Genomic DNA, 18,757 nt, shown 5'->3' with positions numbered 1-18,757 from the left:
CATGCCGGGGTGCCATCTTCTATCCCATGTTAGCGTGTCCGCTCCGCTGTGGGAATAAACAGACAGGGTTGGTCTTTGGGGGTTTGTCGGGTCCGCTGCCTGGTGTCATGCCGATCTAGCGGGTCCTCACCGTGGTAGAATGGTTTCACTCGGGTGACCGATGTGTGAATTCCGGGACTGAGGTTAGCATCTACCATTAGTAGTACTTATACCTCATGAGACTTAGTAACTGTTCTAGGAGCATACTAGTTAGGACATGCATCATGATTTATTATGTATGTGTGCTTCCCCTCCCCCTTACTAGGCTCAGTGGAGAGCTCACCCCCTTGGACGTCCTTCTTTTACAGATGAAACTGCTACCGTTGTTGTTGCTGGTTCTGTGGGGACTTCTCCTAGTGAGGATGTTCTTCCTGCTGCTGGAGTTCATACTCCTTTCTTTGTTGAGCACGCTGTTTCGTGCTCCTGTGACGGCTGCACGTTCTCCTGAACGTCCAAGCTGATCAGGCTACTTCTTTTCTTTTTGTCTATAACACTTTTGTAAATGTGATAGTATATAACTATCTTTTTGGGTTCTTGAGTTAATGTCTTTTTGGAAATACAATGTAAATGATGTACATACAACTCCTTTTCAATATAATATTATCACTAGTCTTTCCTTATTTACTGTTTTACTGCTCTATTATTGCTTCCGCAGCATTTAGATTCTGATATTTATGGATGAAATTGCGAATAGAACACTGCATGTGCGATCCTACTGGGATTGATTGGGTGTCTGAGACATCCAGTCACACATGGCCCTTATTAACCCGGCCGGGGTGTGACATTTTAGCGGTATCAGAGCGCTTCATGCTCTAACTCTATTCGCAGTCAAATTCATGATATGGCAGCTCTTGAACTCATTGACCTGAAGGTGAGTTCAGTTAGGGATAACTAAAAAATCTTAACTAAAAGCTACCAAGTAAAAAAAAAAAATGAAATTGATTGTGAAATACAAGATAAGTAAAAAAGATATGTAATTATATATTCATATATTTGAAGTGTCTTTACAAAATTTCAGCCTAAGGCTGATCTGGTACATCAGTTTAACACACTGAAAGTTGGACATAGTCCTTACAAGTCAAACAACTAAGAACAAGTTAACCTAAACTAGATTAGGAACATAATATCACTACTGCTGTCGTGGTGGTAGTAGTGGTCCCTGGCCGGAGAAGAAAGATCTCCACTGGACTAGCTCAGTCTCCACTACCTGGACACGACCACTCATATCATCCAAGCCCTGCCTCACTGTCCTCTCCAAACTGCCGAACTGACTGAGGAGTTGTCCCCAGGGAGTACCATCGGTAGGGACAGCTGATGTAGAAGAAGAAGCCCCTACATGACCATGAGTAGCATACTAAGGTGGATCTCTAGGTGCATCTGCAACAACCCTCTCTGTAGTCTCCTCCACATCAGTAGTCTGACCCTGTTCAATGCAGTCAGGATGTCCAAGCTCAGGTGAGAAAGGAGGGAGTACTATGCTCATCTTAGTCAGAGTGGCACGATTGATGCTCATCTTCCTCTCTGTGGAAACCTCCTCATTCCTTAGGTTTACTCCGAACCTAGGAAAGATCTTGGTCAAGAGCCTACCAAACAACAGATTACCCTGCCCAAGGTTGTCATAAAGATGTACCATAGTGTGCATGATAGCATAAGGCAAACAGATTTGGTAACCAGTATAGAGGCAGTATGTGGCTAGAATCTGCATTGTGGACAACTCAATCCGATGGCCACTCTTCTGGACCACATTATGTCCACAGATCCTAGAGAGCACGTGAGCATATGGCAGTAAATCTAACTCAGATTTCGGCCTGCTATAGAACTTCCCATCAGTGAAGACCGAATATAGCCATTCCAGTTCCTCATCAGCCAGGAACTCAGATGCATCCACAGCTGGAGTGCAGTATCTCCACTCTCCCTCATTTGAAATCTCCAGTATCTGTGCCAAATCAGCTGTGGTGAAAGTAATGGGTATCTCCTTCACATAGGACCGGATCACAAACTCCTCACCCTCAAAACCATAGGTTAGGTTGCTTAGGAACAACCGTACCAACCTAGGATAGCAATGCCTTTCGAGCTCTAGCATGGATAGCCACCCTAGCCTCTCAAACCTCTCCTGGACCTTGAATGCCACAAGGTCAGGTAGCACTACATTCCTCTCCTCCTCCACTTTTCTCTCCATAAACCACTCACCATAGTACTCCTCCTCCTCCACGCTTCGGAAATACCTTGGGTTGAACTGAGGTGGAGCAACAGCCCTACCCCTTCCCCTGCCTCCCCTACCTCTTCCTCTCCCCTCTCGGCCTTGTGCTGCAGCCATCTTCTATGTGCTGCATTTATTAATAAGAAGAGTAAAATTAGTTAGTAAAAGTATAGCACAGCAAGCCCATGTGAATTAAACTAATTGACTCCTAACATTAACTATGGGAGAATATAGGTAAAGGCCTTAGTAGGATATAGAGTGACATTATATCAGATATAGTCTAAGAAGAACCCTGGTGTAGTTTTAGAACCACTGAAATAGGGGTTAGATAGTTTATGGACTGATTTAGAACATGTAGGAAGAAAAAGAAGAAATAGGAATATACACAACTATGTCATATGTTCTTGAAAGTTAAGGAACAGCAAAACAGCAAGAATGTTGTTAAAGAATTTAAGGAAAGAAGAGTAAAAGCACTAGATTAGTTGAAGGGACAAAACATAAAAGAAATTCTCATAATTTGGAACAACCAAGGAAAATAGAAAATGAAGAATAAGTAAGAAATTGTAAAACATTAGTAAAGTATAGAAAAGAGGAGTAAAAATGACCAAAACTACCTAAGGAACTAGACAAAGATAGTGAAAATAGACTTAGACTTGCATGAGAACAAGAACAAGAAATTTCACATTGGGAACACTTACTTGTTGATTTGATGCTCAAATCCAAGAATCAAACCCAAGTTTGAATGTTAGAACCCTAGAAAACCCTTAGGAAACCCTTAGAGAGAAATTAGCAAAGAAAGAAATGAATTTGGGACCCATTTTGGTGGGACCCGAATGCTTTTAAAGTGGCCCAGTACCGTAAGCCGGTCGACCGGCTCGGCTCAGCTAGGTTCACTTATGAATCCGGCTCATGAATCCGGCTCCTCTATTTTTCTTGAGAAGCTACTGACTCCATTAGCGGATGATCCTGCTTGATTTCCATGAATCCGGCCCTTTTTGTGTCTGCATCCGACAGACCCAAATAAATGATAAAAAAAATTTTAAAATAAAATATAATTAGTTAATATAACTAATATGCATATTATTTATGATTAGTTCTAATTTTAAAAAAATATTTTAAAAAAAATGAACTTATTGGACTATAAGCCTATGTAAGGTGTAAATATATTCGTAATTATATAGGTACTATATATATTATATATATGCAAGTATGTGTAAATGATATATATATATATATATATATATATATATATATATATATATATATATATATATATATATATATATATATATATATATATATATATATATATAATGCAATATGTGTAAATAAATGTACATATGCTATAATGTATCTTACCTTATATACTGATGTATGGTTTATTACGTAAACATTATATATAAATGTTTATAGAATAATGCGCGAATTATTTATACATCTATTGCTATGCATATATTTACATATGTATTGTATATTATATAATATTGCATTATTTCTTTTAGGTATCCGAAGTGTTGGCTTAACACATAACTACGACTCAAGATGAGTTATGTGCTAAGGCCAACCGAGGAATACGCTTACAACCCCGAAAACATCGACAAGCTGAATCGAGCACTCGAGCTACTCGTCACTGATCGCTTGTATCAGTCAATCCTCTGGAACAACGGCAGATCCTTGATGACCAGGGACTTCTATATCATCGATCGAAGGGTGGAATACCTTCAATTTCACACTACTCGCATCGAATCCATCCTCTATAGATGGGCAGATAAGCTTCAAGGCCTTCCTTGAACTCTGTTAAGTATGAAGAATCATGCTTTACTGTTCTAATGCTTTATATGACTGTGCATTCCATTTATCAAACTAATGCTTATGCTGATAGTTTGATGCCTATCTTTCTTATTTTCTCAGCTGATCATTATGGATCTACGGCCTCCTAACACCTATCAGAGGCGTACTGCTGAGGGGCGTGCACAGGCAGCCTCCTCATCTAATCCTCTCCATAATGATCCTCTAGCTAGGGATGCACAGGCTAACCCTCCTCCTTCACCTGATATGACTAGTCTATAAGGACTATAATGGAAGGTTAGCAGCAACAAATGCACCAAATGATCACCGACATGGGTGATCAGTTCCAAGCAGCCATCAGGAACATTCAGGCTCCGCAAGCAGCCCCTGCAGTTCCTGCAGCCCCTCCCCCTTGTGCACACCAGAATGACACTGAAGGCCGCATAATGGAAAGGTTTCTCAAAATGCAGCCTCTCACTCTTGCTGGGATCAACAAAGATACTCTATTGCCTGTCAAGTGGGTGAAAGAGATGGAAAAAGCTTTTAATTTCCTTGGTTGCAATGAACAGCAGAAGCTTACTTGTGCTAGATATAGACTCCAGTATGAAGCAGAGGCCTGGTGGGAAACCACTAAACCAATCTTGCAAGCAGCTCACCTAGTTCTAACATGGGAAATATTCAAGCAAGTTTTCTTTGGGAACTACTTTCCTACCAGTGTGAAGGAGGAAGTTGAATTAGCTGAATTGACACAAGGACCTAAGTCAATGCTGGAGTACCAGCAGAAGTTTAAAGAGCTGTTCTTCTTTGTTCCTACTCATATGAGCACCGATGAAGCTAAGGCGCAGAAGTTTGAAGATGGGTTGAGGCCACAAATTGCTTCAATAATGGCAACTAGACCTCCTCAAGGATATTCAAAGATCGTGCAGACTGCGAAGAAGGTAGAGGATAAGCAAAGGGATGCTTATCATAACACTCAGTCAACTGGCAAGCGGGCAGCCCCGTATTATGATAGAGGATTCAGTAAATTCAGCAAACCTTCTGGATCTACAGCAGCATCCTTCCCACAGAAGACTCAATCCGAGTCGACAGTGTCTGGACCGGTGTATGCTAATCCCAACACCAAAGTGACTGATGTGGTGACTCCAACATTTGCATCCACCTTCAAATACTTCACATGTGGGCAAATGGGGCATACTTCCAGAACATGTCAACACAGGAGATCTATGAATCCTACTCACCAGCCTACCACTAAGCCTTAAGGCCGGGTTTATTCTGTAACTGCTAGTGAAGCTGAAAACAGTCAGAATGTGGTAACTGGTATTCTTCTAAACTTATACATAATGATGTGTTTTATTGAATGGTATCATGCATATATAATTATTGAATCATGGCATATAGGTACCATTCTTATCTGCTCTACCCCTGCATACACCTTATTTGATACTGGAGCGACGCACTCCTTTGTGTCACCATCTTTTGCCAAGAGAACTGGGGTATCACCAAAGTGTTTAGATGAGGGTCTAGCAGTTAGCACACCTACTGGGTCGAGAATTGACTTGAACACACTATATGAGCCATGTGCTGTGAGGATTGCTGGCAGGGATATGAATGCCCATCTGATACAACTCGATATGACGGACTTTGATGTCATATTGGGTATGAATTGGCTAGTAGCACACAAGGCTAGTGTGCTATGTGCAGATAGAAAGATAGTATTCCTGCCTAGAGGCGAGAAGGGATTCGTCTTTCTGGGAGATAAGAAGAAGAAACCCAGAAAAATGGTAATATCAGCTTTGAAAATGAAGAAGTTGTTTGACAAGGGATGCCAAGGATATCTTGTGTCAATTATGGATACCAAGACACAGGTTATGTCTATGTCTGAGATTCTTATTGTAGGGGAATTTCCTGATGTTTTCCCTGAAGATTTGACAAGTCCTCCTCCACCAAGAGAGAATGAGTTTGTAACTGATTTGATACCTGGAGCGGCGCCAGTATCTAAAGCACCTTATAGAATGGCGCCAAGTGAATTGAAAGAATTGCAAGCTCAGCTTCAAGATTTATAGAAGAAAGGGTTTATAAGACCGAGTATCTCACCTTGGGGTGCTCCAGTCTTGTTTGTGAAGAAGAAAGACGGCTCCATGCGTATGTGTATTGATTACAGAGAGCTGAACAAGCTGACAATTAAGAATAAATATCCCTTGCCAAGGATTGATGATCTCTTTGATCAGCTTCAGGGTGCCCAAGTCTTTTCGAAGATAGATCTCAGATCGGGGTACCATCAGCTTCGGATTAAGGAAGCCGATGTCAGTAAGACAGCCTTTAGGACTCGGTATGGACACTACGAGTTCCTGGTAATGTCTTTTGGGCTTACTAATGCCCCAACAGCTTTTATGGCCTTAATGAACAGAGTCTTCCACGATGTCCTGGACAAGTTTGTCATAGTCTTCATTGATTACATCTTGGTCTACTCTAAGAATGAAGAAGAATATGCCCAGCACTTGAGATTTGTTCTACAAAGACTGAGAGAGAAGCAACCATTTGCAAAATTCAGTAAATGTGAGTTTTGGTTGCCTCAGGTTGGGTTTCTAGGCCATGTAATTTCAGCCAGGGGGATTGAAGTAGACCCTGGAAAGGTTGAAGCTGTAGTGAATTGGGAAAGTCCCAAGACGGTAACTGAAATCAGGAGTTTCCTGGGTTTAGCTGGTCACTATAGAAGGTTCATAGAGAACTTCTCCAAAATAGCTATGCCTATGACACAGCTTACTAAGAAAGGTGTTAAGTTTGAATGGAATGAAGATTGTGAGAACAGTTTTCAAGAGTTGAAGAAAAGATTGACAGCAGCCCCAGTTCTTGTTCTTCCTGAAGGGACTGAGGGGATGGTGGTGTATACTGATGCCTCTAAGACAGGTTTAGGCTGTGTGTTGATGCAGAATGGGAAAGTCATTGCCTATGGTTTAAGACAGCTAAAGGACCATGAGAAGAACTACCCTACACACGACCTGGAACTGGCAGCAGTTGTCTTTGCATTGAAGTAGTGGAGACATTACTTGTATGGTGAGAAGATTGAGATCTTCACAGACCATAAGAGTTTGAAGTATTTCTTCACTCAGAAGGAGTTGAATATGAGACAGAGAAGATGGTTGGAACTCATCAATGATTATGAGTTTGACATTCAATACCATCCTGGGAAAGCCAATGTTGTGGCTGATGCACTCAGTAGGAAGTCCTCTGATTGGGCAGAAGGTGTAATGGTGGCTAATGATGAAATTTTGAAGGATCTGCACGCATTAGAAGTGGAGTTTATTTATGGGGAGACTAATAAGTTAGTTTCATATCTGACAGTGCAACCATCATTGAGAGCTCAAATCATATCAGCCCAATCTTCTGATGAAGAATTCCTAAACATTGTCAATGGTATTTGTACTGGGACATTAAAGGATACAGACTTCACAATGACAGCTGATGGAGTTCTTATGTTCAGGGACAGACTATGTGTACCTGATGATAGCCACTTGAAGGATTTGGTTTTACAAGAGGCCCATCATTCTCAACTTTCTATACATCCAGGAAGTACAAAGATGTATCGAGATTGAAACAGTATTTCTGGTGGCGTCGTATGAAACATGATATAGCAACATTTGTTTCTAAGTGTGCTATTTGCCAACAAGTCAAGGCGGTTAGACATAAACCACAAGGACTTCTGCAACCACTAGCTATACCAGAACGGAAATGGGAGAATATCACAATGGACTTTGTCACAGGCCTTCCTCGCACTAGGAAGGGAATGGACACTATCTGGGTAATTGTAGACAGATTGACTAAAACTGCTCATTTCATTCCTATGAAGATCACTTATTCTATGGATCAGTTAGCAAAGCATTATATAGATAATATTGTCAGGTTACATGGAATACCAGTGAATCTTGTATCTGACAGAGATCCCAAATTTACTTCAAGGTTCTGAGCTGAGTCATAGTTCAGCACATCATCCTGAGACGGATGGACAATCTGAGAGGACAATTCAGACTTTGGAAGGACAATTCAGACTTTGGAGGACATGCTCAGGGCATGTGCACTTGAGATGAGTGGCAGTTGGGATAAACACTTATCCCTAGTTGAGTTTGCTTATAATAAGTTAATAACAGCTACCACGCATCTATTAAGATGACTCCATTCAAGGCCCTGTATGGTAAGACATGTCGTACTCCATTGTACTGGGATGAAGTTGGAGAGCGACGCATTTTGGGCCCTGAACTGATCCAGAAGACCTGTGAGCAGGTTGTCTTGATAAGAGAAAAGATCAAGGCTCCACAGTCTAGACAGAAGACTTATGCAGATAGAAGAAGGCAACATATCCAGTTCAGAGTTGGTGAGAAGGCATTCCTGAAAGTATCTCCAGTTAAAGGTGTTGTGAGATTTAGGAAAAGAGGAAAGTTGAGTCCTCGATACGTGGCCTATCAGCTTGCACTGCCCCCTTCACTTGCTGGTGTACATAATGTGTTCCATACTTCCATGTCTCTATGTTGAGACAATACATCCCTGATGCATCCCATCTGTTGCCTCAGCAACCAGCTGAGCTAATTGCTGATTTAACTTATGAAGAGGTCCCAGAAGAGATTGTCGATAGAAGAGAACACAATCTAAGGAATCGAACCATCTCCTTTGAGTCAGATGGAGCAACCACTCCGCTGCTGAAGCCTCTTGGGAAAGAGAAGACTTGATGAAAGAAAGATACCTTATCTCTTTAATCTTCCAGGTACATCAATTTCGAGGACGAAATTTTTATAAGGAGGGTAGAGTGTGAAACCCAGTCAAATTTCTAAATAAATTTGAACTTTTGGAACTTGTGTAATTATAGGTTCCAGCTCTCAGTCTGTGATAGCATCAATGCTATTGGCTGTATCGGTCGAGGACAAGGAAGAAATACTCGACACACTTATGGAGGACTCCGAGGATCCTTCCCAATATGCCCTTCTGGAGTCAGAGGACCCCTGTGAGACACTGCACCGGAGTTACCTGTGCCGAATCTGCTGCCTGAAGGCTATGCAGAGCCTCTCCCTCAATTAAAATTGTTGTAAGTACGATTTAAATGAATTTATATATTGTTTGTCCGACCAAATAGAAATTCAGGGGTATTTTAGTCAAATTGCCCATGTGGGACCCACTTTCCCAGTGGAGAATGTTGTTCTAAACAATTACCCGTGTTCGGATAATCTCTGATGTCGTCCGGCATCAAGTTATGGTTAGAATAGTTATTAGAAACAGATTTATAATTATAAATAGCTTTTAAAATTAATTTTTGAAAAGATTTTAACCAAAGGACAGAATTGCCCCTTAGTGCTTAAATGCCATATAACCTTATATAGAACCCTCTCTTAGTCTATTTTCATATCACAATTAAAATCTAAGAGCTGTAAAATTCGTTTTCTCCTGGAGAACAAGAAACAAGAAAGAAGAAAGGAAGGAGAAGGGAAGAAGAGGAAGCTCTAAACTTGAAAGCTTGGATTTATACCTGAAATCTGAGCTGAACCTGCACAAATCCAAGGCTGCCTGCACTCTATCTCTGTTTCTACAACTGAGGTAAGCCTTAGAACTTGCTGTCTTCCTCCTTGCTTCCTTCTTCTCCATCTCTAAATCACCTATAATGGATTTCTGCCATTAAGCTTGAAGACCAAGCTTTGGTCTATGTAATTGGACATAATTGGACTGGTTTAAATCAATCTCAGTCCCATTAAAGCCTGAAATTGTAGGAATAAACCAAATCTGAACCTATTTTGCTGTTCCTAAATGGCAATTCATGAACCCTAAGTTAGTTAATTTAGGTTTAATTGATAAATTCCTAAATTATGAAATCAATTGTGAAATTGGAACCCCAATTAGACCGACCCACCTTGATATGATGCTGAAACATCAAATTGAGGTCATGCATGCAAGGATCTGACCCTGTAGATCAAAACCCCCAAATTCCGCCAAACTCCCGGATGGAGTTGCAGGCCCAGGGGCAGTCGACCGGCCCTTCTGGAGTCTGCATTCGGCTGGTCCTTTTTTATGCTCTTGCTGCCCTGTTATGTTGGGGATTGCCCTGACTTCTTGTAAGGCCTAATAGAAGCTATTTTGATATATTGTTTAGGTCTGTTCTTGCTGTTCTTTGACTGTTTGTTGGGTTCTTGCTGGGTTATCTGGCTAGGTTAAACTACACTGCAGGTAAGGGGACCTTGACCTTAATTTCTGTATGTTTATCATATTAATTTCAATGTTGTGCTGATTGCCATGCCATGCACCATTACAACTATATCTGATGCATATAGTTTTCTAGCTTTAATTTAATGCATTAGAATGCACGTGAGTTAGGCTGCATATGAGCATGCTGCATTGCATTGCATTGCATTGATATTTTATTTATGTGAAATTGTTGATGGTGGAATTTAGTACTCTATAACTCAATCCATGCTTGTATCATCATAATTAGACTGCACTGGGTTAGGTTGATATTCATTACCCAGTACTATGCCCCTTACCAACAGGGGGAGAGGTGTTGGACAACCCGTGGTACAGCCGAAGGGCCATGCCGGGGTGCCATCTTCTGTCTCATGTTAGCGTGTCCGCTCCGCTGTGGGAATAAACAGACAGGGTTGGTCTTTGGGGGTTTGTCGGGTCCGCTGCCTGGTGTCATGCCGATCTGGCAGGTCCTCACCGTGGTAGAATGGTTTCACTCGGGTGACCGATGTGTGAATTCCGGGACTGAGGTTAGCATCTACCATTAGTAGTACTTATACCTCATGAGACTTAGTAACTGTTCTAGGAGCATACTAGTTAGGACATGCATCATGATTTATTGTGTATGTGTGCTTCCCCTCCCCCTTACTGGGCTCAGTGGAGAGCTCACCCCCGTGGATGTCCTTCTTTTACAGATGAAACTGCTACCGTTGCTGTTGTTGGTTCTGTGGGGACTTCTCCTAGTGAGGATGTTCTTCCTGCTACCGGAGTTCATACTCCTTTCTTTGTTGAGCACGCTGCTTCGTGCTCCTGCGACGACTGCGCGTTCTCCTGAACGTCTAGGCTGATCAGGCTACTTCTTTTCTTTTTGTCTATAACACTTTTGTAAATGTGATAGTATATAACTATCTTTTTGGGTTCTTGAGTTAATGTCTTTTTGGAAATACAATGTAAATGATGTACATACAACTCCTTTTCAATATAATACTATCACTAGTCTTTCCTTATTTAATGTTTTACTGCTCTATTATTGTTTCCGCTGCATTTACATTCTGATATTTATGGGTGAAATTGCGAATAGAACACTGCATGTGCGATCCTACTGGGATTGATTGGGTGTCTGAGACATCCAGTCACACATGGCCCTTATTAACCGGGTTGGGGTGTGACACTCGTGAGTTAGGAGATTTCTATGAACAATTTGGTCTGGAAAGACTCCAGATCCCAAGAAAATCCAAACCCCGAACTAGATCCAGTTATCCAAAGCCGTCCTAAGCCTTCTCCTCATAAACCAGAATGGTCCCAAAAATCTACTTAGTTGGTCCTAAGACTTTCCAAACGGATCTCTAGTTCTCTAATTCGAGCTTCGAGTTCTACCTTTCTAGTTTCTTCAGAAGACAATTGCTCACGCACATATGGTATAATATGGTTTAAACCATGACGTAGAAGGAAATCGATTCTATAAGTCCAATGAGCTATTCTTGACTCGGTATCAGACAAGTCTTGGTCAAGGTTGGAGAGAATGATATTAAGAACTCTTATTTGATTTCGAATTCGATGCATATTATCCCAACATCCTAAAGTTCAGCTGTTCCGTATAATCAAGGAGCTGATCTTTAGAGGTATCAAGGGTCATCTCCCAGAAATCATGTAGTCGGAGAAGAGGGGCTATTTCAGAAGGGCTGGCCCGAGGGGCTTTAGATAGAATAAGTCGTTTTAAATGTGAAAGTCGGCTATCCCAATAAGCAATTTCTTGCTTTTGTTCTTATATACACCATTGGAGGAAAACGATGTCTTTCTCAATGTGAAGATTCATAAAAGCAACATATTAAGCCTTTCAGTTACCGATTTTCTCTCCTCACGAAGAATTTCTAGATGGATTTGCCAATCGATAATTCGACAAGAAAGATAGGCAATATCATGAATATGACACGAAGGAATTCTAGCTAGCATAAAATTAATAGAATTTAAAGTCATAATAATATCTTCATTTACCAATTCTAAATCTTCTTTAATATAACGCAGACAAAGCATATCACCGGAAGTGAAGAGAAAGCTTACATATGGATATTACAATGCTGATCCGGGAACAGAGTAATGTAGTCCTAGAATAGGTGATAATCCTACTAGGAGCCAATTGGAATCAAGCTTTGGTCAAGCCTGCTGATTAGGGCTGATTTGGGGCTGTTTTAGGGCAAAATTAGGGTTTAGGATGGGAATTTGGGAATGGGGTTTATAGGGTTTTAATCTGCAGGTTTAGAGGGTCAGTATGGTATAAAAATATCTGAATTTGAATCAGTTTTAATTTCCTGCAGAAATTAGGGTTAGGGTTTTGGGTTCTAAAACTAAGGAAAATAGCCAAAACTAGGGTTTTTAATGGGGGTTTAGGGCTAGGCTTGGGATCGAGTTTAGGGCACTGTGGGAGGGAGGTTCGATCCTAATATGGGCCTGTTTTGATGGTCCGAAGTGGGAGATCTGTAATTTTAGGGTTTAATGGCTAATGGAACTTTTTACAGAAATTAGGGTTGGAGTGATGGGAAGGGGCAGCAACTTGGGTCGAGTAGGGATGGTGTTGAGGGGAGGCTATGGTCAGAATTTGGATGGCTTCTGATAGGTAAGCAGATCTGGACAGAACTAAGATTCAGATCTGGGCAGAATGTAGCAGTCTAGGGTTTATGAGAAATAGGAAAGAAAAGAAAGGGGATCGATTGGGGAAGGAAAGAAAGGATAAAACAGAAAATTAAAACCCAAACTTACACTGGATTCCTCCGGCAGCAGCTTGGATTGTTGAAGGATGAAACCAACTTCGAAATAGGGATCCTCCCAGCCGTCACGGCGTAAGGAGTCGCAGGATTCCACCCACCCTTCCACCTTGATAAGCCCACAAGGAAGCACACACTCTTGGAGAGCAAGGAGCAGCAAGCAATCTTTTTTTAAATTCAAATCTGTTCTGGGGGAGCCTCCCACGATTCCTTTATTTATAATTAAAGGCCTAAGCCAAATCCTAATACAATCTAATCTCCTCCTCACTTAAATCGTAGAAGGGATCTAATCAAATTCAAATTACTAATTTAAAATACTAAAATATCCTAACTACCCCTACTAACTTAAAATAAAAGAATCTAACTTAAAAACAACTAATTAAAAGAAGATTCCATATTAGCCAATAGGATAAAAGAACCTATTAACCAATAGGAACACTTCACTTAAATTAGACCCATTGAACCAATTGGATGCAACCAAATCTAAACCGGTTCAATCTAAAAACATAAAAATAACTAAGTATTGGGCTAATCCCGTATGCAACCTAAGTACCCCTAGTTTAGACTCATTAAAGTGGCCTATTACATAAAAAACCCTTGGGAACAAAGGCCCAACATGGATATAACCCAACCCTAGGCCTATTTCTAAAGAAATAAGCCCTATTTGGTGATCATTCTACATCACAGAGATAGGCAATAACAAGAGGACCAGAAGAAATCTGGAAGTCTTGGTTGGAGGTAATCCGTTATAAAGGTAAACGTCGGATGGTCAGCATAAACCTCAGAGATGATATTTGAAATCTCGTAAGGTTGCATACAGCTACTACACACCACACTAAAGCAAGCACATAACACTTAAATGAAAACGAGAAAACTTATTACAACTTTCTTCGATGGTTTCAAAAGAAGAGGGCCTTATTTATAGAAGGCTGGACGAACTTCAAAGGCTTCAAATCCGCAGACTTCAATGGCTTTCGAATCCACCGACGCAAAGAGCAAACCACCGACGCAAAGAGCCAAATAATATCTACTAGCAATCCACCAACGCAAAGAGACAAATACTTTTGACGAGGCATTCCACGGGTCGAAACCCTGTTTTCCTCTTTGTCAACAGTATTTCGTCTTTGACAGCAGTATAAAACATCATTTCGGTTTAGCTTTAGAGGAAAAGCCCGAAAGGAGTGGCGGAGAATCCGGCTTTTGTGCATCTTGAAAAGCATTTGTGTCCCGACCTAATTCCACAGTTTCCTCTGAGGTGGACATCTTGTCATCTTTTGGACAGAAAATTTCTAGTATCTTTTGACGAATTTTTTCCATCGTCCAGTTGGGATGCTTTTGACTAATAGTCGCAATCATAGCAGATAGGTCATCAGTTTGCTGGGGAGTGGAGCTGGTGCTTTCGCCAAAAGAGAAGGTATCTGAATATATTCCTCTTTTTATCACAATCTTAGAGGGGATAAGTTTAGAAATATTAAACCGATCCCACCATTTGATGTAGATCTGACGATGCAAACATGGAAGAAAATCCCAAGAGTGATCTTTATCTTCCGGAATGATGTATTGCCACCTCATGATCCATGGAATCTCATAAAGAATGATGAATTGGAGCGTGATATCACGAGGATCAAGAGAACTATTAAATTTTTTGAATTTATCCATAGATTCGATTAGAGAAGGATGGAAGAAGTCCTTATTAGTGGGACCCCATATAAAGAACCAATATTTGAACCAGTTTGGTATATGCGATATAGAATATTGAAGACGAAATTGTATATACCAGGAGTGAGTGCCTGATTTATTTTGATATATGAGAACCTGATCCCAGGCTTTTATATAGTCTATAAAGGAATATGAAGAACATAATAGTCCTGAAGCGTCCTGAAATGGCCTAGGGGTAGATATAGGGGTACCCCAATCATTGAAGGACTTTATTTGAAGAATAGAATATTTAGAGTAGGCTTTATGAATATTGGCTGCATCGGAGTATGTATGGCTTATATTGACGCAACCTGTTTCAGACAAAATACGCTCATAATAGTCAATATTTTTTAGCTCATGCTGGGAGACAGGATGATCAATATAATAGGTTTCTGCTATAGTGGGAGGAGAAAGGTGATGCTGGATATGGTAGTCTTCTATTGGAGATAGGAGAATGGTAGAGGTTTCAGTAAATTGGGACTTCGGAATGGAAGATGAATGTGGGACACGAGAGGAAATGGGGGATGGAGAAGATACCACAAACTTTCGGGTTGCTGATGGTGTGGCTAAAATGCCTGCCTGTGAAGGGATAATCTGCTTATTGGCCCTGCAAAAACTCTCGAGTTAGAAAATCAGGCAATGAATTTTTGTCTCCATGAATGAATTCTATTTCAAAATCAAATATAGATAATAATGATTGCCATCGAGCAAATATCTGTTTAGCGGCCAAATTCTTGACATCCTTTTCCAAGACATCTTTAGCAGCTTTACAATCAATGCGAACTAGGAATCGTTTATTAAGTAAGTCACTCTCGAATTTTGTTATACAGTGAACTAGAGATAAAATCTCTTTCTTTATAGTAGAATATTTTTGTTGGGTCGGGTTCCATGCTCCAGAGGTAAATCGGACCAGCTGTTCGTTTCCCGAAGAAAGCCTTTGTTTAAGGATTCCTCCATATCCTATGTCGGAAGCATCTGACTCGACTATTTTATAGAGATCTGGCTGGGCTAAAGACAAACAAGGAATTACCTTTGCCTTGAGTTTGATCTTTTGGACGGCCGTGGTGTGAACTGGTGTCCAAGGCTCGGGTGTTTGCTTAAGCCTATTAAATAAGGGCTTAACATCTTTAGCAAGATCCTTATAGAATTCAGATATATAATTAAGACTTCCTAAGAATCTTTGAAGTTGGGTTTTATCAGTGATCTCATCAGGAAATTTATCTGCGAATTGAATTGCGCGCTCAATGGGTATAATAGATCCAAACGAGATATAATGCCCAAGGAATCTTATACGGGATTGGAAGAGCTTAATCTTTTTAGCTGAAACAACTAATCCTGCATGTTTGACTATTTTAAGAAATATATTAAGATGTTCCCAGTGTTTTTCAATGGAATTGGAATAGATCAAAACATCATCAATATATACTATCATGAATTCAGCATAGGGATTAAATATTTGGTTCATAATATTTTGGAATTCATATATATAAAAGGAATCTTCCAGGGTTTTGAAACACAGAATCAGGAACTGAATCAGGTCCAGCCGATTCCAATCCAATTCCATTCTGGATTGGCCGGAATCAGTCAGACTCTGCCTGAACCCTAGAAAACCTCCATGAATCGCCCACTCTGGAATGGTCTGAATCGGGATCAGTCTCAGCTGATCTGATTCCAATTTTTTTAAACTCTGGAAGCTTCTGAACCGCCTTACTAAAATTACCAAACATGCAAACTAATTTTGCTTGAAGTCTATAAAGCATTCCAAATAACTATAATTTTGAATCCAAATACAATTTCAGCAACCGAATTGCACTTTTAGCAGATCTGGCTCCATTTGTTTCAACAAAATTGTCTCAAAGAAAAAGAAAACTGTCTGGAAATAAAAAAACAGAACATATTTACCATAATACACTACACAAATTTGGAAAACAACTTTCAATATACTTTCTGGATCTTGTTTTCAGGAAAAAGTGACAGTGTCTTTGTCAATCATACAATTTCCGATTATGGAGAAGAAATTATTCTCCATAATATGACTGGATTCTTTTAACCAAACAATATGCCCAACAATGCTTCATTGTCATATATATATATATATATATATATATAAAGAAGACCAATGACAAAGAATAACAAAATAATCTTTCAACACAAATAGATATTCCAGGAAAACTAAAGAAACAGATTGTAAATCAAAATCGCAATCAAATTAAATTTGCCAGATAATTTAGAGGTTCTAAGGGGCATATTTGTCATTGTGCATGCTTTGACAACCCGAAAAACTGTAAAAGAAGTTTTGCCTCTTTTATGCAAGATATTTTTTAGAGATTCCAGTCATTACTGTTATTGAAAAAAAAAAAAAATTTGAGAACCATAGAAGTCCATAGGCACAGAAGTTACAGAGCAAGATCAACTTATAAAACATAAAAAGGCATATGAAAATAATGGCCAAAGTAAACGACAATTCGAACTAAAAAATGAAGTTTAGCGTGTAATTAAACCAGAACATTGTTGAGTGTTTTAATCAGTAATTATGCCAATTGACACAAAAAATCTCAAAAAAAAATATACTAGAACTGCTAGATCATGGAACAAAATTAGAGCCTTAGGGGAGATCTGCAACTGTACCTCGAAAGGCATGGAAACCCTCGTTCTAACCCTTTGTTTGATGCTGATGGTAGAACAAAACTCTAACCCCCTCCCTGCAACAGTTATTGAATTTTCCCCTCGCCCACACGACGGAAAATTCAAGATTCCTGCCATTTCAACAAATCATGAAGAGATATTCCGAGAGCAGAATTTGAAACACTAATACAAGGAAGTAATTAGGGTCCAATAACTCCTCTCCACAGAAATCCGAGGGGGGTTTTTGAGGGGAAGAAGTAGGAGGTTTCAGTTTGCGAAGAACTACAGAAGTCGATTGTGAAGAGAAATGCAGATTTTTTGTTGTTATTGGTTACAATAGGGAGGAGAGATTTAGGGTTGTTGGAGACTGGAAGCTCGTTACAGTCAATGGTGAGGCGGAGACACCAAAGCTCGGAGGTGTCCCCGACGTTGGCGTCCCTTCGCTGTCTGGTTCTTCTTTAGTGAGCAATACTTTTCCATAACGTAGTAAAATTACGGAACTACCCATGTCTCTATCTCAGATTCTCAACTGCCACACACTTCACAGATCGCATGGTCTGATGGACCGCCAAACATGCTGGGGTGGCCTGCATGGCGGGACCCATATTGAGACGCAGACATCCTGGATGCTAACAGGTTTAAAGGTTGGGAAATTATGGGTCTGCAAAGTGTCAACCGGTGGGGCTCGGTCTGTCTCGGTCGGGCCTAGCCGGGCCTCACCAATTTACAGGCTGCACCGTGTCCGACCGTTTAAGCATTCGGGTTTGTCTTGGGTGGGCATGGTACGGTTTCATTTCAGTCGATCGGTGTTTGGTCTTTAATCGGAACAGCTTTATTCGAGCTAAACGGGCCTAAACCGGGTCTAAAACAGGCTAATGAACCGTTTAACTCTAAACGGTATGGGCTTACTAATTGGCATGCAACCAAAATTTTAAGTTCAAACCATCACACCGTTGTGCAGTCACTGTACACCTCAACTCAAAGTCAAATAAAGTTTATCCCAACTAAAATAGCAGCACAACACCAAATGGAAATGCATCTAACAAAGTAAATAGAGGGAAAAATAATAGCAGCACAACACTGAATAGAAACACATCTAACAAAGTAAGTAGAGGGGAATAAAAAAATAGCAGCACAACACCGAATAGAAGCACATCAAACAAAGTAAGATCTAAAAACTAAAACTAAGCCTCATTTCACCTACGTTTAGTGTATCTAACCAATAAATGTCAAAGACCAACAAAGAAAAACAAAAAAAAAAAGGAAATTTGGAGGGAAGGGAAGGGGAAGTTTATAAGTTAAAGGGTCGGACTGTAATAGGGCGGTCTAGGTCGGGCCTAGAATTGGTCGGTCCGGTCAGGTGCCCGACGGCCTAGGACCCCACACCAAGACCGCCCGATTACTAAACGTGTCGAGCTTAAGCCCGACA

At 40.4% G+C, this 18,757-nt stretch overlaps 1 protein-coding gene across 2 annotated transcripts in view; it reads right to left on the bottom strand.

The window, feature by feature from the left end:
- Window positions 1–17,806, bottom strand: part of LOC122647435 — a 71,525-nt gene extending 53,719 nt beyond the window's left edge. Inside the window, exon 1 of one of the 2 annotated variants that reach the window (XM_043840826.1) lies at window positions 17,332–17,806. In XM_043840826.1, the coding sequence (XP_043696761.1) occupies window positions 17,332–17,466 (135 nt within the window). In that variant the 5' untranslated portion in view covers window positions 17,467–17,806. The remainder of the gene's footprint in view (window positions 1–17,331) is intronic. The other variant, XM_043840827.1, reaches the window with a different exon arrangement.
- Window positions 17,807–18,757: the final 951 nt, after the last annotated feature.

The sequence above is a fragment of the Telopea speciosissima genome, unplaced genomic scaffold (genome assembly GCF_018873765.1).
Source record: "Telopea speciosissima isolate NSW1024214 ecotype Mountain lineage unplaced genomic scaffold, Tspe_v1 Tspe_v1.0046, whole genome shotgun sequence".
Lineage (NCBI taxonomy): Eukaryota > Viridiplantae > Streptophyta > Magnoliopsida > Proteales > Proteaceae > Telopea > Telopea speciosissima.
Note: the sequence above shows the minus strand (reverse complement) of the source record. Positions and strands in the feature narration are given on the sequence as shown.